This window comes from Thamnophis elegans, chromosome 12, assembly GCF_009769535.1.
Source record: "Thamnophis elegans isolate rThaEle1 chromosome 12, rThaEle1.pri, whole genome shotgun sequence".
Classification (NCBI taxonomy): domain Eukaryota; kingdom Metazoa; phylum Chordata; class Lepidosauria; order Squamata; family Colubridae; genus Thamnophis; species Thamnophis elegans.
This window is the reverse complement of record NC_045552.1, coordinates 20,702,938-20,726,402: the sequence shown is the minus strand read 5'-3', so window position 1 is coordinate 20,726,402 and position 23,465 is coordinate 20,702,938. Positions and strand designations below refer to the sequence as shown.

Below are 23,465 nucleotides of genomic sequence, written 5' to 3'. Positions count from 1 at the left end.
ACTTGGTGCCACATGTGGGCGCTCCCTTTCTGCCACTTGGTGCCGTGCATGGGCGCTCCCTTTCTGCCACTTGGTGCCACGCGTGGGCGCTCCCTTTCTGCCACTTGGTGCCGTGCATTGGCGCTCCCTTTCTGGCACTTGGTGCCACGCGTGGGCGCTCCCTTTCTGCCACTTGGTGCCATGCGTGGGCGCTCCCTTTCTGCCACTTGGTGCCAAAAAGGTTCGCCATCGCTAAGCTAAACCATGTCAGAATTGTTTCCATTTTGGCTCACAACTCCTGCCAAGAAAGATTAATCTGACCTGAAAACTGGTAGTGAAACAATAGTGGCTTTCTGTCCAAAACTCTTTCAATCCTACCACACAGCACCAATGAAAACCGAATGTTTCCCACCCTTCGGAAGATATACAGGATATTCAAATGATCTAAAAATAGACTCCGCCAAAACCAACCTTGTGGGATCTCTTGCTTTATAATACCGGCACCCATTTGTTGCTGATGTTGTACATGAAGGATTGTTTTCCTGGAATAGGGAGGGTGTAAGTTCCTGGAAGGAGAAAAACAGAATTTTAAGGGATCAGCTTGCAGGATGTGGGCACTCCTTCGCATCATTATGTCTCTCTCGCACCCCTGGCTTTCTGCATTACAGGTAGTCCTTGACTCAGAACTGCAATTGAGCCCCAAATTTCTGTTGTTAAGCAAGACGGTTGTTAAGCAAGTTTTTGCCCCAGGTTGTGACCTTTCTTGACACAATTGTTAAGTGAATCAGTTGTTAAGTGAATAACACGGCTGCTACGTGAATCTGACTTTGCTTGGCAGTGGGTCACAAAAGCTGATCACATGACCCGGGGACCCTGCAGCCATTGAGCTGAGGTGGCGCAGTGGTTAGAGAGCGGTACTGCCGGCTACTTCTGCTGCCTGCCGGCTGCCTGCAATTTGGCAGTTCGAATCTCGTCAGGCTCAAGGTTGACTCAACCTTCCATCCTTCCGAGGTGGGTAAAATGAGGACCCAGATTTTTGGGGCTGACTCTGTAAACTGCTTAGAGAGGGTTGAAAAGCATGGTGAAGTGGTATATAAGTCTAAGTGCTATTGCTATTTTCCTTCCTTCCTTCCTTCCTTCCCTCCCTCCCTCCCACCCTCCCTCCCTCCCAGTGGTTAGAATGCAGTATTTCAGGCTAACTCTGTTCACTGCCAGGAGTTCGATTCTTACCGGTTCAAGGTTGACTCAGCCTTCCATCCTTCTGAGATGGGTAAATGAGGACCCAGATTGTTGGGGGGCAATAGGCTGACTCTGTAAAACGCTTAGAAAGGGCTGTAAAGCACTGTAAAGTGGCATGTAAGTCTAAGTGCTATTGCTATTGTTAATACATGCCCATTGTCAAGCATCCAAATTTTGATCATGTGACCATGGGGATGAGGCCACGGTCGTAAGTGTGAAAAACATAAGTCCATTTTTTTCAATGCCGTTGTAACTTCAAATGGTCACTAAACAAATGGTTGCAAGTTGAGGACTACCTATATTAAAATAACCACCTACTTATATTATGAAGCCTTCTCCCCACTCGGCAAATGCAAGGGGAAAAACAAACTTAGGTACTGTAGTTGATCTGATGCCAGCAGCCAACTTCTCAGGTACCAGGAATTGCAGAGGAAGCAGTTCAGGTGTGGGCTGGGTTACTTCTTCTTTTTTTTCTTCCAAGCAACAGGGCTCCAGATCAGATGCATGAAAAACAGAAATTCAGCAGGCACAGGCGCCTCTGCATGCCGGGAGGAGCAATGTCTAGCAAATTCCTCCTTTCTCGGCAGTTCCGGGCACAGATGTGCTGCCAGGAAAGGAAATAAATACTGACGAATCTGTGTGCAACCACAAGTTGGGACTAGACGGAGGCACAAGCGGCAATGCCAAAGCAGCATTTTCCTCCAGCTCTTTTGCTGCAAAAGCTCCATAAAAATGGTTCCCAGGCAGGCTGTCTTCACACATCCTGCTAAGCCAGGGGTGTCAAACTCGAGGCCCGCGGGCCGGATCCAGCCCATGGGGTGCTTAGATCTGGCTTGCAGGGCTGCTTTGGTAACAGCGAAGGACTGGCCCGCGGTGCCTCTGGCACTAAAAAACAAAGATTGGGAGGGCTGTACATGACCCTCCTAAGCTCCATTTATAATGCCAGAGGGTTGCAGGAGGTGATTGCAGCCGAAAACGGAGCTTGGGAGCCTGTTTTTGTGGCAACACGAGTGACATCAACCTGGCCATGCCCCCCCCCCGAGGTCAAACACAACCCTGATGAAGCCCTCAATGAAATCGAGTTTGACACCCCTGTGCTAAGCCATTATGGAATTTAACACAATCTAAGCAATGCCAACCAAGCAGAGTTATGATCAGATTCACAGCTTGGACTAACCCAGGGGAAAAACCTGTGGGGAAAAACAAACACTGGCTGAGCTTCATAGCACACATAAAGGATCTTGTTGGTTAGGGATGATGTGAGTTGTAGTCCAATTCAGTACAGGTAGTCCTCGGTTTACAACCGTAATTGAGCTTGGGATTACAATTTCAAGTCATGCCGATAACTAAGCGGGTCATTATGCAACCAATCAATTTTAAGACTTTTCTGGAACATTCTACCATATGTGGTGGACGTGCCCCATCACAAGGAAACACTGGTGCAAAATTCGGAAACGGTTGGAAGAAATTATAGAACAAAAAATAGAACTGAAACCAGAAGCATTCTTATTAGGACTATTAGACCAAAAATGGATAAACAATCTCAATACATAATCATACACATACTCACTGCAGCCAGGATTGCTTTCACACAAAACTGGAAAAAAAATCAATACATCCGCAGATGAAACAATAATTAGAAAAGTATTCGAATGCGCAGAGATGGACAAAATGACAACAGAACTAAAAGAAAGAGAAGAATCGGATTTCTATAAAGTGTGGAATAAAATTTATAAGTGGCTAGAAAACAGAAGCCAAAACAGAAAATAGATAATTTAAATATATGGTGATATAAATAATTAATATTATTATAAGTGTTAGTACTACTGCTGTTAAATAATAGGACAAGATAAAAGCAATAGAAAACCAATGCAGAATGGAGAACTATAAAAGCTAAGCAGGAAAGCCGATACAGAAGGCTGTATAATTACTTTATATTGTTATGTATGTTTTGTGTTTTGTTCTTTCTTGTTGTGTTTTTCTTTCTGTTTTTAAAGATTAAAACATTCAATAAAAAATATTTTAAGAAAAAAAAATCAATTGTAAGACTTTTTTTGTGGCAGTTGTTAAGTGAACATAATGTCCACAGTGGACATTTTTGGTCAGAAATGAGAGGTAAATGTCAGTTTCCAGCCAAAAAAAACAAACAAAACCCTGTCATAAATTGCAGTCAAATAACTGCAGACACTGCAAAAGCTGTAGATGAATTTGAGTCTTAAGTACTTTTCTCTTTTTTTGTGTGGTGGGGGGATCCATTGTAACTTTGAATGGTTGCTAAGAGACCGATCATAAGTCAACCGTTACCTGCAGGAAGTGGCCTTGATTGGCAAAGACTGTATTTAGTATGACGTGAAAGGCTATGGGAGAAAAGGAAACTGGGGAGGCCATAGGACAGTGTTTCTCAACCTTGGCAACTTGAAGATGTCCGGACTTCAACTCCCAGAATTCCCCAGCCAGCATTCGCTGGCTGGGGAATTCTGGGAGTTGAAGTCCAGACATCTTCAAGTTGCCAAGGTTGAGAAACACTGCCATAGGAGATGACCAGGCTGAGCTCGAGGGAGGGGTCAAACGTGTCATCAGTCACAAGTCCCTTCACGCCCACAAGAGATCTAAGTCATTCAAGACCCACTTTGAATTCCTTTCTATTCTTATCTCCCGCTAATTTCTCTTACTCTTAGTAGTTCAGATTCTCGTAGAGAGCTTAAGCTTGCAGTAAATCTTTATACTCATTTGAACTGCCTAGATCTCCTGATTTCCCTGGTGCTGGGAGAGGCCACGAGGCCATGGAAAAGACCAAGCTGGGAGTCTTTTCAAGGTTTACAATTAGGGGGTCGTGATTCTACTTGATCAATCCTACAACACAATTGCACATTTCTGTACTATGAAGACCACTGGAGTTCATAAAATCATAACATTGGAAAGCAACACTGAGGCCTTGTGGCAGAGGTGGCATTCAGCCAGTTCTCTCTGGTTTGGGCAAACGAGTAGCGGCTGCTGAGGGAGGCTCCACCCATGCCCCGACATAAAGGGCAAGCACTGCACATGCACAGACCTTTGCGAGCTGGCAGGGTAGGTAAGTGAATTCCACCGCTGCCTTATGGGGTCTCTTGAAAAATGTGAAGGCAGAGGCATCCACGAGGTGGATCAAGAAGGTTAAGGCAGCAGCACTCTTGATTCCCAGCAGACTTTTGAACTGATTTCTCCCTTCAACACATTTTTGTGAAAATAGACTCAAAACAGAGACAATATTATGCTGGCAGTAAAATTTAAACAATAACCTTCCAGAGTTGAAGCAATTTACATTCGTACCTGCCATAAGATTGATAAACTGTAAAGGAAAACAAGTATTAATAAACATGTTTTAAAATTCCTTCTATTTTTTTTTTTGTTCCTTTCTTAAAGGAAAGCCATAATTGTTCCTTTAAAAAAAAAAAGTATTTGGCTTCCCATGGGCTTTGAAAAGTTTTTTAAAAATCCATTTAAGCCCTTCTCATATTTTAGGATGTGTCGTTTATCCAGATAATTCCAAATATTCAGCCTAGAAACTCTATTACCAGTGATTAATGACCACTTTTCATAAATCAAAGGCAACATTGCCATTGTCTTCATCTCAGACTCCACATTCATCTGTCAGAAGGACTTAAGAGATTTTTGGTGTCCTTTACTTCCTTTAACGGCTGAAGGAAATATTATGTTACCACTTGGGACTGATTGCTCACAAATCTCAAGCATGCTTTAGCCAATATCAACTCTTTTCCCCGGTGTTTTTTCCCCCAGGTAATGTCTTGTTCATACCGTTTGTGAAGGAATATTCAGAACTGGTTGAAAGGACAAGGAAGTGGGTAGGAGTCTTGAAAAACATCTTATAGTGCCTTTCTGCAAAGGCAGGATGTCCTTGATTTATGACACCAATTGTGACCAGACTTTCCATTGCTAAGCAAGATGGCTGTTAAGTAAGTGACGGCTGATTTTACAACTTTTTTGCCATGACTATATATAATAACAGAGTTGGAAGGGACCTTGGAGGTCTTCTAGTCCAACCTCCTGCTTATGCAGGAAACCTTACACCACTTCAGACAAATGGTTATCCAAACTCTTCTTACAAAACCTCTAGTATTGGAGCATTCACAACTTCTGGAGGCAACTGGTTCCACTGATTAATTATTGTAACTGTCAGGAAATTTCTCCTTAGTTCTAGGTTGCTTCTCTCCTTGATTAGTCTCCACCCATTGCTTCTTGTTCTGCCCTCAGGTGCCTTGGAAAATAGCTTGACTCCCTCTTCTTTGGGGCAGCCCCTGAGATATTGGAGCACTGCTATCATGTCTCCCCTAGTCCTTCTTTTCATTAAACTAGACATACCCAGTTCCTGCAACCGTTCTTCATATGTTTTAGTCTCCAGTCCCCTAATCATCTTTGTTGCTCTTCTCTGCACTCTTTCTAGAGTCTCCATATCTTTTTTACACCGTGGCGACCAAAACTGAATGCAGTATTCCAAGTGTGGCTTTATAAAGTGGTATTAACACTTCATATGATCTTCACATGAACTAAGCCAACAAATAAAGCCTTTATCATACACTCAAGGTTAAAGAGGAAAGAATAAGGAGAAAAGATTAAAGTGTGAGAAAAAATGAGGCAAGGAAATGACAGAATAGTAGTAACAATAGCACCTAGACTTTATAATGTTTTACTATTTAAGCGATTTACAGAGTCAGCATATTGCCCTCAACAATTTGGGTCCTCATTTTATCGACCTTGGAAGGATGGAAGGCTGAGTCAACTTTGAGCCAGTGAGAATCGAACTGCTGGCAGTGAGCAGAGTCAGCCTGCAGTACTGCATTCTAACCACTGCACCACCAGGACCAAGGAAAGGAAGGGAGAAATAGCAATAGCACTTAGACTTATATACCTCGTCACAGTGCTTTACAGCTCTCTCTAAGTGGTTTACAGAGTCAGCATATTGCCCTCAACAATCTGGGTCCTCATTTTACCCACCTTGGAAGGATGGAAGGCTGAGTTAACTTTGAGCCAGTGAGAATCAAACTGCTAAACTGCTGGCTGCCGGCAGTCAGCAGAAGTAGCCTGCAGTACTGCATTCTAACCACTGTGTCACAATGGCTCAGGATCAGAGGTGGTATTCAGCTGGTTCTCGATGGTTCGGGTGAACCAGTAGCGGTGGCTGCGGGAGGCTCCACCCACCCGCCCCAACCTAATGCGTCAGCACTGCACATGCACAGAAGGTGATGCACATGTGCACGCGCTCACATTTGCAAACCGGAAGGGAAGCTAAGTGAATCCCACCGCTGCTCAGGATGTCTTCGGTGGGCCAAGCTTTGGCTGATATTTGGCTTTTTAAAAGCCATTACTTGACCTAATTTCTGCGGATAACAGCAGATTAGAAATCTTTCTTTTAAAAAAACTAAATCACCATTGACATTGACAACATCACATTCAGTCAACTGTCGAAGGCAGTGCTACTTGGAACAGCTTATATCCTGCCACGGTACCTTGAACACCATCAAACAAAACATCTGCTATCCCAGCTCCTTGGGAAGGACTTGATAGGTGGATAAAAATGTCAAACCCAGTCTAAACATCTGGCGGACTGTGCAGCCATCCATAATAAAGATAGCACCGATAATAATAAGCACCTTGGGTGCAATCTGAAAACATCTCGACTGAATACTATTGGCATTGTCGAAAGCACCATCGGTCAATTGCAAAAGACAGCTTTACTTGGAAGAGCTTTCATCCTACAATGCTTTTAACACCATCAAACACAACATCTGCTTAGCCCAGGTCCAAAGGAAAGTTCTCAGTAAGTAGATAAAAATGCCAAATCCAGTCTAAACATCTGTGACCAACTATAATAAATAGGAAGATAGCCTTGGGGCAGTTCACAATATACAACCCCAGCTATTATAGTCATTTCCGGGTTGGGCAAGGCAAGCATTACAGGACGGAAGAATTCATTCATCTTCTACTTTCTGTAGTGAACACACCCTACAAGCCCCACCACAAGGTCATCCATGACCGAATAGTGTGCTGGCAATGCAGGGAACCAAAGGATGTTTTTCCAAAGGTGATTCTTTATACTCGTGTACCGAATGACATGGAAGCCACAGCTCCTGCTAATTAACCTTTTCGCATCATTGGGGCCCAATGCGTCACCTTGCTTGATGTTTGGCAAGTTTATGGAATTCCATTTTGTGGTAAGACAGATTGCTTTCAAAGAAGTCTCAGCAAAAAATACTTCTCGGGGGAAGACCAACAGCTGGACTGAAACAGGTCAGCCCCATTGTTATTTTCTGCTTGGCTGCTGTTGACACCCCATAGGGCTGTCTGCAAAATATAGCCAGAAAAAGTCAAGATGGCGAACGTGACAATAAACGATCTCCCCGTTGAGATCCGGACCCTCACCACCCTTCCGGCTTTCCGCAAAGCCACTAAGACCTGGTTGTTCCGGCAGGCCTGGGGCTGATGAAATCCCAGCCCCATTTGAAGCTGTGACTGTTGTTGTATCTTAATTTTGTTTGTCTTTTATTTTCTTATTTGTATCCCCTTCCCCCCTTTGGTTGTTAGCCGCCCTGAGTCTCTCGGGAATAGGGCGGCATACAAATTGAATAAACTACAACTAAACTACAACTACAAACAAAAACAGTTGGAGTTTTGACTCAGTGGAGGGTTGCAGGCGGTATGCCCTGGTATGGGCATACCAGAGCCAGCCCAGAGCACTGGATACCATTCCGGTATGGTGCTCCGGAAGACCCACACACCCGCCCAAGCTCCTTACCTTACTCCTTCTAAGTCTTCTGCACTTCTGTGCATGCACACGGCGCATATAGTACCTGCATGACGCTCCGCTGAGCAGCTGGAGCGTCGCAGAGGCGCGCAAAGGCGGTAAGACACATGCGCGCGCTAAGCACATGTGGACGCCACCGGGCCCATTCCAACCGTACCAGTTGGAACAGGATCCAGAACCCAGCACTGCTTTGACTGAACCATCAGGACTGCCATCTTGACTTTTTTGACCATGCCCTGAAGATACCCTGACACCCCTGTTACATGCCTGTAGTTTCCTTTTGTCAATCTTCCGTTCTGATTTTCTTTTTCGCTCGCTCTTGGCCTCTCCAGCCAACCAGCTGGCCTTTTTTGAGCTTCACTCTCATTCTTCTTCTCAAACGGATGACTGTCTGGCTTGCTATAGGGGCATTTAATAGCAGTTATATTCTCACCTGGTCCAGGTATGCCTTTGTGGAATTTATCACCTGTCCAGCGTTTGGTGTTCGAAACAAATACAGCACTGGAGATGTAGTGCTTAGGAGGTCCTCTATAGTCCACTATGTCATATTGGCCGGGCCCTGGTAAAGGTGGATTTTGGGGGGGTGGGATAGCTGGGGCCGAGAAATTCAAGACGCACTTTCTCCTATCAAAAACAAAACAAAACATAGTCTTAAATCTTCTGTGGTTTCAAGCAAAACCGGGACTAATTCTAATTGGAGTGGTAACCTATGGCAAATCCTCCAACTAGAGAATTAGGGAGTAAAACTCCCATAGTTCCCAGTCTACATGGCTTAATAACAAATCTACCGTATTTTTCGGAGTATAAGATGCACCAAAATTTTGAAGAGGCAATTTTTTTAAAAAAAAGTTTTTCACAAAAATACGTAGGTTTTTTGTCAAAAGAAGGGGGCAAGCATGGCCTTTAGGAGGCTTATAGAGTGCTCCTGGGGGCTCGGGGGGGGGGCAAAATTGAGCAAAAAAACCAACCCATTTTTCGCTCATTTTTGCCCTGCCCAACCCCCAGGAGCACTCTGGGAGCCTCCTAAAGGCTATGCACGGCCATTTTAGTGAAGGGAACGGGGTTTTGGGAGGCCAAAAGTGCTGTATTCAGTGTATAAGATGCACCCAGATTTTCACCCTCTTTTTTTGAGGGAAAAAGGTGTGTCTTATACTCCAAAAAATATGGTAAATTGAGATTAGAAGAAATTAGAACTAAATTTAGAACAATTCTAGGTTGGCTCTTATTTTGTAGGGACATTTGTGTGACATCATCTTGGCTTTCAAAGTTCTTGGTTTTTCAAGACCCTCCAGGGTAACAGGTAGAAAACGGGCCACCGTAAGACCTGGCTGCCACCCCTTCCAACAGTGTTTCTCAGTCTGGGACAACTTTAAGATGCATTCTAAACCTTCTGGCTCGGGGTATTCTGGCAGCTGAATTCCACCTATCTTTAAAGTTGCCAAGGTTAAGTGACACTGCTTTAAATCCAATGTTTAGTTTCCTAGCATTGTGCTAAGAAGTAGTTGCAAAACTGATTTTTGCATGAGCACCCTGGGTGCACAGAAGCACCGCCCTCCCTTCGAATTAGAAACACGACACATTCTTATTCTAGAGCAGGGGTCTCCAACCTTGGCAACTTTAAGCCTAGCGGACCTCTGGGAGTTGAAGTCTGCCAGGCTTAAAGTTGCCAAAGTTGGAGACCCCTGCTCTAGAATACCTTCCATAGAAATTCTGCATGATAATTCTAGAGCACTTTTTAGGGACTTCTTGAAAATAACAGTGAAAAGTTGCTCTTCTCATTAGAAAAAGTAGAGGCATGTATCAGCCGTTACTCTAATGTCACCTTGACATCAGTGGGAATTGAAATGGCCTCTGGAATGTTCTAGTGTTTTCTGCCAGCAGAGATGTCCTTTACTCACCAGGTTTGTTCTACCTCTTCCCTGTTTGGTTGGTTTATGGGTCTATTACCCACTGCCTGTTCCCCCTGCATTAAAAAGGCACGAGATGTAGTAAAGATACCTCTAACCGTGCGCAGAGAGTAGCCAATTTGTATTAGGATAGGAGGAAGGGTGAGCTCTGGGAAGTATTTGGGCAAGAATGTAGGGGGTAGATCTTAATCTTATCTCCAGCAAAATGTCTCCACTGTTTGCTGGACAGTCACTATAAAATTGTCTTGGTTGAGCAACTGGCTCATAGTTTTATTAGGTCTTGGGTCACAAACGAGCGGGAGGTATGAAAGCACCTTTGGTTCCCTAGAGATTGTTAAAGAGAAGGTCAAAAATCCATCGATGCAAAACTGAGTTTGGATTAGAGATTGAAAAGGAGTTCTGTAGTCAAGTCTCTTCCAATCCAGAAATGTATTCAGTGAAAAGGTAAAGGTTCCCCTCGCACATATGTGCTAGTTGTTCCTGACTCTAGGGGGCAATGTTCATCTCCGTTTCAAAGCCAAAGCATCAGCACTGTCTGAAGACATCTCCATAGTCATGTGGCTGGCATAACTAAACGCCAAAGGTTCATGGAACGCTGTTACCTTTCCACCAAAGGTGGTCCCTATTTTTCTACTTGCATTTTTACATGCTTTTGAACTGCTACATTGGCAGAGGGCTGGGACAAGTAACAGGAACTCACTCCATTATGCGGCGCTAGAGATTCGAACCGCCATACTGCCGACCTTTCTGATTGACAAGCTCAGTGTCTTAGCCACTCAACCACCATGTCCCTTTTACTCAGTTATACATACCATAATATATTTACTGTTATATGCACCCAGAGCAATATTGGCTGGGGAATTCTGGGAGCTGAAGTCCACAGTTCTTAAAGTGGACCAAGGTTGAGAAGCACTGGTTTAGAGAGATGCCAATTGACTTGTTATTTAAGAAAAGGAATGGATTGATTGGCAAACGTCTTTTCAGGACTCACAGTCCAGAGAACCTCTTTGATGGTCCAATTGGAGTTTCCACCGCCTGCTGATAGGCTGCTGGTCCTGGGCTCAGAGTTTCTGGATCGATTGTACGACCTGTTTTGGATCTAAAGCAGGACACCAACACTGGAGGAGACACCCTGATCAGGGAGTCTTTAATTCGGTAGTGACCTAAATTTAAAAAAAAAGTATCAAAAACCAACTTTCCAAATGATACAGCCAAGTTTTATTCCTTTTTGAGAGATGCCCGTAATTGTTTAGTTGAGATAGGCAGCCATACAAATCAAATAATGATGATGGGAAAGGAAGCAAAGATAGTACCAAGGATAATAGGTGCCTTGGTTGCAATCCCACAATATCTGGATACCTCTTGCTCACCACTGGCATTGGCAAAATTACCATCAGTCAATTGCAAAAAAAAAGGTGCTTACATCCTGCAGCGATGCCTTTAACACCATCAAATAACATCTGTTTATGCCAGGCCCTTGGGAAGGATGGATAGATGGATAAAAATGCCAAATCCAGTCTAAACATCTGGCTGATTGCGTGATGCACATAATAATAAATATACAAGTAGTCCTTGATTTATCACCACAATTGAGCCCAACATTTCTTTTGTTAAGTGAGATGTCTGTTAAGTGAGTTTTGCCCAGTGGTGAAATTCACTTTTTTTTTTTACTACCGGTTCTGTGGCTTGGTGGGCGTGGTGTGGCTTAGTGAGCATGGTTTGGTGGGCATGGCAGGGGAAGGATACTGCAAAATCTGCATTCCCACCTACTCTAGGGCCACCAGAGATGGTATTTGCCGGTTCTCCAAACTACTCAAAAGTTCCACTACCGGTTCTCCAGAACCTGTCAGAAACTGCTGGATTGAACCCCTGGCCATTTTTGCTCGTTTTGGGGGGTACCCCCCCCCCCAGGAGCACTCTGCAAGCCCCTAAAGGCGATTCATGCCTTTGGGGGGGGGGAATGGGACCATTTTGGCGAAAAACACACCGTTTTTGGAAGGTTTGCAAAGTGCAAAATCCTTTTTTTTAAAATTTGCTTCTTCAAACCTTGGTGCGTCTTATACTCCGATGCATCTTATACTCTGAAAAATACGGTAGTTAATAACAAGGTTCTTACACTAATCTGCCTTCCCCATTGACTTTACTTGTTAAAAGATCACAAAAGGTGATCACATGATCCTGGGACACTGCAACTGTCATCAATACATGCCAGTAGCCAAATGTCTGAATTTTGATCAAGTGACCCTGGGGATGTGGCAACAATCAATGGTCATCAGTCACTTTTTTCAAGACTCTTGTAACTTCAAATGGGTTACTAAATGAGCTGTTATAAGTCGAGGACTACCTGTATTTACAGTTCGCTAATACTTTTTATTAGGACCAATAGAAATTATGCAAAGATACATATGAACTTTTTGAGTTCTTCAGAACTTTTCCTGACCATCGAATTGAGGCTGGAGAAGAAACTGAATTCAAGAGTGAGTTGCATGATTGAAACATCTGGCCTCTGTTCTTGCCCTTCCTTCCATTTCTTGCCCAGGAAAGTCTTCTGATTTTTTTTTTATCATAGATCAAAGAACCATTAGTTGCTATGTTTTGCCCCCAGTGAAAGGTACCTTTGAACAAGTATCCATTACTTGGAATAAGAGCAGTGGTGAAATTCATTTTTTTTTTTTACTGCCGGTTCTGTGAGCGTGGCTTGGTGGGCATGGCAGGGGAAGGATATTGCAAAATCTCCAGTCCCTTCCCATCTGGGGCCAGCCAGAGGTGATATTTGCAGGTTCTCCAAACTACTCAAAATTTCCACTACCTGTTCTCCAGAACCTGTGAGAACCTGCTGAATTTCACCCCTGAATAAGAGTGAAATCTTCCAGTTTCTTGGGCAAAATGTGTTTTTAGGACTACATCTGCCAAACAATTGGATTACAAGGGTGAAAAAAAGGCTGCCATTCTTTCAAAGAATTATTTCAGTTTCTAAATAACAGACTGTCCATAGAAAGCTAAGAATTATACACAGTCAAGTAGAAAAAATGTTAGGAAAATAGAGCAATTTATTTCTTTATTAAATTTATTGTTTTTCCCCAGCCTCTCTTCTTCCCAGGTCATTGCTAAGTGGTAAATCATGTGGTGTAGGTGACCAACTAATAATTTTGATACACATATCATATGCATAGCATTTTTATGCACTTGGCAAGGTTGCACTGCCCTCTTTCCAGCATGCATTTTATTTCTGTCCTTTTGAACATTATACAAAGAAGGCACATTTTTGCTTACATGGAGAAGGCACTGGTTCCTTGCTGCTACATGACATGGTCCGTTTTGTTTTTGATGAGAAGACAGACTTGGCACCAAGTTTATAGTTCTGTTTGCAAAGATCCACTGCAACCTGGAAATGCAAATCTGTGTTTTATAAGAAGCTGATCTTTCAAGTGTCATTAGATTGCTTTTTAATTGGACATTAAATCTGCCTACTTCCAAAACAGTGGTGCTCGTTAATTTCTCCGCCTGAAGTATTGCAAGCACATCAGCCGAATAATAGCCTGCTAAGATATGTGAATGCTATTATTTTAGAGTAAACTTCAATAACTAGCAAGAAGATCCATCTTTATGGCATGGCCTTTGGTCACTGTGGGATAAAACACTCTCTTGTACAGTTGTTTTTTTTTAAATGTACTCCACAATTTTATTAAAACACAAAATTTTGTATGGAGGAATGAAGTTGTGCAGAATCAGGTACGATGATCCGTGTTTTATTCTTTAAAGCAGTGTTTCTCAACCTTGGCAGCTTGACAATGTGTGGACTTCAGCTCCCAGAATTCTCTAGCAAGTGGGAATTGCAATCCATACATCTTCAATCCATCAATCTTCAAGGTTGGGAAACACTATTTTAAAAGGATTTGTTTTGGTCTACATCAGGGGTGTCAATTTCATTGAGAGCCATATCAGGGCTGTGTCCAACTGGGTGGCAACCGGGTGGGCATGGCCAGCTTGACGCCACTGCCCAAACTGCTGGCATGTTCCTCTTCGCATTTGGTAGACCAGGCCGAAGCCACGCTGCCCTGATCTTTCCTCTTCACACTGTGTAGGCCAGGACGGCCCCGTGGCCTGGGTCCGACCACATTGTTGGCCAGATATGGCCCACAGGTCTTGAGTTTGACACCCCTGGTCTACATGATCTCCATGGTCTATATCAATGTCAAGGGCAGAAACAATATCTGCTGAACTGCAGCTTTTATAATAAGGTTTTCCCCAGATCACATGCACCTGCTTTTTTAGCCAGTGCAAATAGATAAATTAAGGGCTCATTATCCTATGGTGAATTTTGCACAACCCCGAGGGAAAGGTGTAACTGCTGGATCTACTTTGTAAGGAATTCTTTGTCTGGAAACTAATTACCCTTTCTAATCCATAAAAGACTTGGGCAACAAATTAGCCTACAAATAAAAGATCGTGCATTGGGACACGGATGACATAATTGGGACTTCAGAGCCCCAAGAGGTTTCCGCCAACCTGGTGCCCTTCAGAGATTAGAGAGATGTGGATGGTAATCCAATTCACCTGGAGAACATCAGATTGCAGATTCTTCTCAGCAGTCTTCTCTATGTGGCACTGAGCATCCCTGCTAGACTGCAACTCCCATCCCTCCTGGTCTCTTATGATAATCTAAGAGCTTTGGTGCAAGCTAGTAACATCTTCTACACTCAACAAAAAAAGAGATAATCCCACAAAGCCCAGCTGGATCTGGGTCCATTGCAGATGCCAACAAAATATGACAAAGGCCAATCTGATCCAAAGTGAATCAGCAGCATTGAACTCTCATATCAATCAGGGTCTTTGGAGACAACCAAAGCAGGTTTTTTGTTAGTCCAGTGCTCTTCTGCTTGGTTGGACCTCAGCTCTTCTCTCTGTGCAGCCAATCTGGGGAAATGGAAGAGGGAGTTAAGACATTTGGAGTACCTGATGATGCTGTTTGATTGTTCTCTACTGAGGGGATCCAAAAGGTGTAGATTCCCAGCCAAAACACAATCCAGATTTAAACCCACCTTCAGGTGTGCATGCTCAGTAAAAGATCTTGGGTCAAGCCATCTTTCTCAGCATAGCCCAGAGGTGCTCCCAGTTCAGCCCAGATCGGGCAAACTGGTAGTAGTGGCAGCGAGAGACTCCGCACACCCACTCAGACACTTCTGCACATCGCTTCACACGCAGAAGCATTGCATGTGAGCGCGCCCGAACCGGTAGTAAAAAAATTGGCAACCCACCACTGGCATAGCCTACCCTACAGGATTGTTCTGATAGGAAAAATGAAAGTGTTCCATTTAATGAATAAAGAGTGAATAAAGAATGTAGAGAAGAGCAACAAAAATGATTAGGTGGCTGGAGGCTAAAACATATAAAGAACATTTGCTGGAATTGTATATGTGTAGTTTAATGAAAAGAAGGACTAGGGGAGACATGATAGCAGTGCTCCAATATCTCAGGGGCTGCCACAAAGAAGAGAGAGTCAAACTACTCTCCAAAGCACCTGAAGGTAGAACAAGAAGCAATGGGTGGAAACCAATCAAGGAGAGAAGCAACCCAGAAATAAGGAGAAACGTGCTAACAGTGAGAACAATTAACTAGTGGAACTTGCCTTCAGAAGTTGTGAATTCTCCAACACTGGAAGTTTTTAAGAAGAGATTGGACAACCATTTGTATGAAATGATATAGGGTTTCCTGCCTGAGCAGGGGGTTGGGCTAGAAGACCTCCAAGGTCCCTTCCAACTCTAAGAATTATGTCTTGAGCTTCTGTAGGAAAATGGCTCTGTAAGCCCAAAACCAAACAAATAAATTGGACAATAGAGAGAAACTCCAAAGAAAATCTTTTGATTCGTTTTTCTTCTGTTGTTCAAGCTTACTTTTTTTTTAACCTCCCAGCCCACCCAGAGCTCCAATCTAATTCTCTCCTTTTATCTTCTCGGGCTGAACCTCTGCTTGAATACATGCTGCAAACATGAGTCCTTCATTTCTTCCCATTTGGTCTCCTCCCCCACGGCCATAAATTATTGTGCTTGCCTATTTTTTTTTAAAATAGATCATTTCCTGTTTGGTTTCTCCAAAGGTTAAGCATTACAGTTAAGTCTCAAAGTAAATCATGGGTTAGTGATTAACTCAGGGAGGATTTCTTCTTCCCAGGAGAAACCTTCTCTATAATATTCAGTTTCAGTTAATATTTTTATTAGGGTGGGCTGATGATAACCATTGGCATCCTTCTGTCTCAAAGACTATGGTATCGTGCTCTGGAAAGAGGTCAAAGCTGGAGTGTCCTCTCCAAAGCACAAGGCCTGGGTAGATTAATATGGAGGATAGACTGTTACCCAAGCAGCAGATCCCCCCACTCTTCTCCATGTTGCTGAAATAGTCCCATGGAACGGCAGAGCGGATACGACTGGTTCCAGCTGCATCGCAGGAGTTACCAGAACATGGTTGTACACAGTCACGAACTGCTTCTGAGACTCCGGCTCCGGATTTTGCCTCGAGGTTGACTCCTAAAGCGTTTTCCAGTAGGGGATATAGCCACAAGACAGTGGAGGTTTGTAATCAGAGTTTCCCTTCTCCTGGAAGATGGTTCTGCCGCTTTATCTGCCGTTGGGGCGTCGAGCCCTCTTCCGCCTTCAAAACCATTGACCGTCTTCTCCTGTAACCTCAGAAAGGGGCCCTTACGAGGTGCGACCAGCCGGGCCAGCTGGACCAAGGATTGATGATAAGACAGCGATGAATTGCAGGGAATGGCTTTGGGCCAAAACTGAGAGAGGCACCATAGAGATCAGTTGCCTTTTCTTCAGTATCATTCCACCATTCATTCATCTTTCCATGCTTCTCACCAGGTAACGGGTGAAAGCCACAAGGTAGACCAGGCTATGAAACTCATGCCAATATAGATCAGATTTGCTTCAGTAGACTATAGGCCAGCTGTAGTAAAAGAACCTTGCAAGTCTAGATATGCTTGCCCTTTACCTTCCTTTATCCTCAGGTGACCTAAGGAGGGACTTGTCTTTTTTCTCAAGTGCTTTTCTTGGCCTGGGCTGAAGGCCCTCTTATCTGACCATTGCCTTAGTAGCAGGTCCTCCTCCTCTTGGAATTTAGGCCATTTTACACCCAGCATCATGAACTGTTCGCACAACGGGGTTGCTTATTGTGGGGAAACTGAGTCATAGTGCCCCAGAAGCTAAGGCCACTCCGGAATCATAAGGATGAAGGTGCTGGCCTGCAGCTACATATGGTGGCCTAACCTGGAAAGTACCGTTACGGAATGAGTCACATCTTGCCAGCCTTGCCAAGAATCAAGGCCAACATTACCGTCAGTGCCAGCATGAAAATGGGAGACACCCAAGACACCTTGGTCAAGGGTGCATATTGACTTTGCGGGACCATTCCATGGTTGACGCATACTCAAAGTGACTCGAGGTGGTGCTCATGAAGTCCACCAACTCAGACGCCAAAATCCGAGCACTCCAAAAGATGTTCACAACCCACTATGGGCCACAGTTCATGGCAACTCAGTTCAAATTATTTTTGGTAAGCCATGGAATCCACTATGCACTAATTGCACCGTTCCACCCCACTGGCAACAGCCAAGCAGAGAGAGTGATGCAAACAACAAAAGAGGTGCTGGCACAAATGGGACCAGGGGACTGGCAGGTGTGAATAACAAAATACCTGCTAGTTCATCACATCACACCCAGTGCCACGGCTAACCGGAGCCCAGCAGAACTACTAATGGGCCACCAACTAAGAACTAATCTGGATAGATTGCATCCGGACTACTTGGCAGAGGTCCCCACAGACTCAACCAGTAAAGTCCGAACATTTGCCAGAGCGACCGAGTCTATGCCCACAACTACACGGGCTGCCACGTGTGGATGCCAGCCCAAGTCTTAGAAATAACCAGGCCACGCTCCTATCGCATGGAGCTAGAAGACAGCAGGGTGTGGCACTGCTACATTGATCAATTACGGAGTCGTCTCAAGGCCTCTGCCCACCAACAACCAGAAGGGACAACAATAGACAGAACCCAAAGGAGCAGGGCGGGGTGAGGCAGGGTAGCACATCCACCCCACGGAATCGGACAACCGATGGGACAAATACCTGTGGAGCTGACTTCCCCTGTATTTGTAGCACCTGCCGCTGAGGCTCCACAGTCGCCACAACCGATTCCTGAGGAGGACGACTCTGTCCAGTCATCTGTTTCACATGCCGGTTCTTTGGAAATAAAGGGGAGAACCAAGCAGGTCAGAACGGACCCGCAATTGGCCTTCAGATGACGAGACTCTAACTGCCGCCGCAAACAAATCCTGTGGAGGACTCCATTCAGCTGCCTGCTCCACACACTGACTCTTCGAGAATGAGCAGAGGATCGTGCAGGTCAGAACAGACCCGCCACCGACCTGCGTACTTACAGGATTACTGGAGACAGAAGACTCCAGCTAGATAGGGAGGGGTGTTACGTATGCAAATACGAAGTTGAGAGTCTTCACTCTGGTCGGTGATTTACACAGGAAAATACTTTGAACTGATTGGTCAACGGCTGACAGCTCCCTTTAAAAGGAGTACGCCAGCCAGCATCTTTTGCTACATTGTAGCAGTGGTGGGTTGCAGGCAGTATGCGCCGGTACAGGCGTACCGGTGCCTACCCGGAGCACAGGGTACCGTTCCAGCTGCAACGGGATCCGGAACCCACCACTGCATTGTAGACTATGAGCAGAATAAAGGTTATTGTTCACTTTATGTGGCTTTGTCTCCATTCTTGCCCATATTCTAACAGAATCTCCATCCCCTGCCCTTCCCTTCTCAGGCCAGGCGAGGACTGAGAGGGAGGGAAGTGCGAGGGCTGGGCCAGCCAGTGGTGAGTTCAGCTGACAGGAAGCCATAGCAGAGAGAAAAAAGAGCGGCAGATTGCTGACACACATTGCTTCAGCCTGCCTGTGCCACAACTCCCCCCCGCCTTGCCACAAAAGCACTATTACCTCGTTCCAGCCAAGGGCTGCACTACTCCTTCACAATGCACCTCCTGCAAAGTTGCAAGTCACACGTACCTTCCTCTATGGCAGAGATTTTCAGCCCCACCACGAGCTACCTGGCCAGTCCCATATTTCAGAGCTCTAGTCACGGGACTGGCCCATTGGTCATCCCGGAGCAACTCCTCCACCCGGGCTCGCCACAGACCACCAAAATTTTCTCATGGACCCCTAGTGGCTGTGGACCACCAGTTGGTGACCTCGGCTCTACATTAAGACTTCACACAAGCTATTCTTGAACTATATTGTACTGTGCACGCTTCTGTTCCACTGTTGATCAAGATGTTTTTTAGGATCAGCCACACCAAAAACATTAGCCAAACTTTCAAGGTCTGCAAAATTTCTTCCCCAGATGAAATGCTACTAAAAAGCAGGGTCAGAGATGTAATACAGATGTACCAAATCATTAGTTTTGTGGTGCATAAAATGTGGAGTAATAATCTAGAAAATAGTTTGGTTGCTCTATTTACCCTTGTAGATGTATTTGATATTAAAAAAAACAGAGCCACCCATTCCAATTTCAGACCTGCAGCTCTACTTGGTTTTTTTATTTTGTTTTGGAGAATGTTGTTTCTAATTATTCATTTGTTTCTAAATGTAATTCAATAGAATAATTTCCTATCTCCTGCAGTAGGTGGCATCACTTAATCAATATTGGCTGGCCTCAAGAAACCTTAACATTCAACTGAGTTAACATTGGTTCACACACATCTCTCTTGAGAAAAATCAAGTGTGCCTTGACCAGTGGTGAAATGCATTTTTTTACTACCAGTTCCGTGGGCGTTGCTTGGTAGGCATGGTGTGGCTTGGTGAGCATGGCAGGTGAAGGATACTGTAAAATCTCCATTCCTTCCCCACTCTGGGGCCAGTCAGAGGTGGCATTTTCCAGTTCTCCAAACTACTCAAAATTTTCACTACCGGTTCTCCAGAACCTGTCAGAACCTGCTGGATTTCACCCCTGGTCTTGACCTCTCATTGGTATTAATGAATGGGGTTTGATGCAAATGTGCCAATGCAGTGTTTATCAACCTTAGAAACTTTAATATAATGGGTAGGGGAATTCTGACAGAAGGTTGATAAATACTGCTGTAACAAAACCATGCCTTCAATGAGGTAGAAGTGAGCAGCTCGCTTGGTGAGCTTCAATTCAATTTCATCCTCCTCCATCATTTCCCCAACTTGCCTTTTTCCAACCTTGACGTAAGAGATGATTAGGCTGAGCCTGAGAGAGGAATCAAATGCATCATCCACGTCCCTTCACACTCACAAGAGATCTAAGTCCAGCCCACCTTGAATTCTGTTGACTCTTATCTATGGCCAACTCGCTTCGACCATTAGTACTCCAGATTCTTATAGAGAACTTTAGCATACAATAATCCTGGATGGATGGATGGATGGATGGATAGACGGATGGACGGACGGACAGACAGACAGACGGACAGACGGACAGACAGACGGACAGACAGACAGACAGACAGACGGACGGACAGACAGACAGACAGACAGACAGACAGACCTGAACTTCTTGGACTACTGATTTCCTGTGGTTGACACTTTTGAAGCTCCGATTGGCCTTCTGCTCTCCACCACCCTTCCCTTGGGGCTATATGCCATTTCTTACATTGTATTGGTTGGGGGCTGGCCCGGTCTTTCTGGCAATCTTCCTGGTGGCGAATGGTGGATGAAACATGCTAGAATACCCCAAGCTGAAGTCTTTCTTGGAATGAAAAGTAGGTGAGATGTCATAGGCATTTGAAGCAGGATAGTTGGGTATTCTCTGGTGAGCAATCCGGACATCCTGCAAAGGTTGTAATGAAGTGAAGCTAAATAATTTTGAGCAATCCGGACATCCTGTAAAGGTTGTAATGAAGTGAAGCTGAATAATTTTTAGGTATACCATTGGGTCAGCTTTACCAACGTCCCTACCCCGAAAAGTTCATTTATGGAATCCTCGATGCACTCTGAGCTTGGCTGTTTGCTTGGAAATATTCCTTACCCATCTGGTGATGTTACCTAGTCAGGTAATGAATGTCTGCAATCAAAGAACCAAATTCAGAGAGCATCATGGACTTTCTTCTGTAAGGCTATGCATCTCTGATTTTTCTACATTGCCAGTTAAATCTAAGACAGGGAAAGGAAATCTTTGTGCTGCATTCTATGTTATCTTACTAAGAATTTCGGGAAATGTGGCGCCAAAAGGTGTTATCTACAGAAAACCTAACGACAAATTTTGTGTTCATTTTCATGGGAGGGCTATGGGAGTATCATATTTCCTTTTGATTTCCTACTCACATTTTTATGCTAAGATTGCCATCTGAACAAGAATTTTCATCCCGATGAGAACTCTCTTAAACTCTTCCCTGGGGTGGTAACATCACTGCAAGTTGATTTATGGCATCATTTTCACATTGCAACTCTTCCTTGGACAGTGCTTGGTGGGTTGACAGCTGGTATTTATTTGCCACTGCAGTGAGAGTTTGGACATATTGTCCGCGCGATGATGTAAATATAAGCTTGCACCACATTAGTCAGGATTAAAATGTACCATGTGATTAAAATCTTCTCAGAATTAAACAAACTGGTATACCGAGTTGGTTAAGAACGTGAACTCCAAGAGATGAGTCTGGCTTAAATATCAGCTCAGATATATTTACAGCAGGGGTGTCAAACTCGGTTTCATTGAGGGCTGTATGAGGGTTGCGTTTGACCTCGAGGGGCCAGGGTGGGCATGGCCAGGGTGGGTGTGGCCAGCTCGAAGTCATTTGTGTCATGGGCACCTGTGGTGGCTCAAGCACTCTACCCACGAAAACGGGCTCCCGAGCTCTATTTTTGCCTGCAACGGCCTCCTGCAATCCTATGCTGATGAAAACAGAGTTCAGAAGGACCCATCTATGTGGTTGCTAGAAACTGAGATGGAGTTGCTGGCACAAAATCAATCTGCCAAGAAATCTCTCTGCTTGCACTTTTCCACTCCAAGATATCAAGTTTCTAGAGTTCATATTCTGACATATTAAAAGCACAATTTGGAAATATGTCCGATGCAGAAGAAAATGGAGCAGAATTCTGCTTTTCCAAAGTATATTTATAGGGCAGTCTTGCAAAGATACATTTGAATATTCCCACTTAGTTGTATAAAAGGGTTTGGTAGCCACCAGCAATTGTGCTCCAGAGTCGTATATGTTTGATCTTCAGAATAGTAACCAAGCCGTAGTTTGTTCAACCATGGTTTAGTGAATAAATCACAATTGGTTTCACAAATCCACTACGATGTAACCTCTAGTTTATAAGTGGCTGACTTTGCCAAACTTATAAACCACCCTGAATCACTTAAGACAGTGAGATGGGTGGTGTATAAATTTAGTTAATAAATAGTAATAGCACTTAGACATATAAGACTGGTCACAGTGCTTTTACAGCCCTCTCTAAATTGTTTACAGAGACAGCGTATTGCCCCCAACAATCTGGCTCCTCATTTTACTGACCTTGGAAGGATGGAGGGCTGAGTCAACCTTTAGCCTGGTGAGATTTGAACTGCCATATTGCAGGCAGTCAGCAGAAATAGCTTGCAGTACAGCACTCTAACCACTGCGCCACTGTGGCATATACATACTATTGCAAATAAATACTTGCAAAACTGAAGAATTTAGTTCTTCATATTTTAGTTTTAGTTGGTGTGCAAATCCAGTTTTGGACAAGCAAGGATACATCTTTTGGGGCTAAGGTTAAGATCAGGGTTAGAAAAAGTTGATTCCACTACATTTTAAAAGAATTTCTTTTGTAGGTTACTTTTAAGGATCAAAACCAACCTGAAATATAGCAATCTCTGCCAGCGGATAAATGCACTTTTTATCTCTCACAGGGAGTTAATACAATGCTTCTAAACGGTAGGAAAACAAAACAGTGAGCTAGAAAGTATGATAGTGTGACCTTATTTCTGTCTCTTTCTCTACAGAGAAATACAATTTCCATAAACTATTTTCCTTACCAAGGAAGGGAAAAAACAGGTTCCTTTCCGAGACTGGGAGACATTGTCAAGAAGCATAGATTGATGGATGATATTATAAAGTCCGGGCCCTGGATTTTCATTCTGGGAAAAAAAAACACCAGAAGAATCATTTGGAAAATGTCACAAAGATCTGCCTGCCAATACTCAGGAAATGGGCTTGATCATTGTGTGCTTCAAACAGCTATTAACAGAAGGATCATGGAGGAGTTCCCAGTGTGTGGCAATATTTATTTTGTTCCTTAATAATTAGATTTCTTGAAATTGTCTTGCTTGATGTAGAGCAAGGGTTACTTATATGCAAGGGTGGCCTTCAAAAATTTTAGCAAGGGGTTCTATGCCCGGTTGGCGGGGGCGTTTTTGACCTCCCCGGGCTCTGGAGATTTTTTTGAGCTTCCGGGAGGGTGAAAACGGCCTTCCTGAACTTCCAGTAGGCCCGTTTTTTGCCCTCTCCAGGCCTCTGGCCGCACTCTGAACTTACCTGC

At 44.2% G+C, this 23,465-nt stretch overlaps 1 protein-coding gene across 1 annotated transcript in view; it reads right to left on the bottom strand.

The window, feature by feature from the left end:
• Positions 1–459: 459 nt before the first annotated feature.
• The window catches only part of STPG1 (sperm tail PG-rich repeat containing 1), a 34,539-nt gene continuing 11,533 nt past the window's right edge, over positions 460–23,465 (bottom strand). Inside the window, exons 3-8 of the mRNA XM_032227115.1 lie at positions 22,963–23,064; positions 20,599–20,775; positions 13,198–13,309; positions 10,916–11,087; positions 8,451–8,641; positions 460–545 (exon numbers count right to left, since the gene is read on the bottom strand). Of these exons, the coding sequence (XP_032083006.1) occupies positions 469–545; positions 8,451–8,641; positions 10,916–11,087; positions 13,198–13,309; positions 20,599–20,775; positions 22,963–23,064 (831 nt within the window). The 3' untranslated portion in view covers positions 460–468. The remainder of the gene's footprint in view (positions 546–8,450; positions 8,642–10,915; positions 11,088–13,197; positions 13,310–20,598; positions 20,776–22,962; positions 23,065–23,465) is intronic.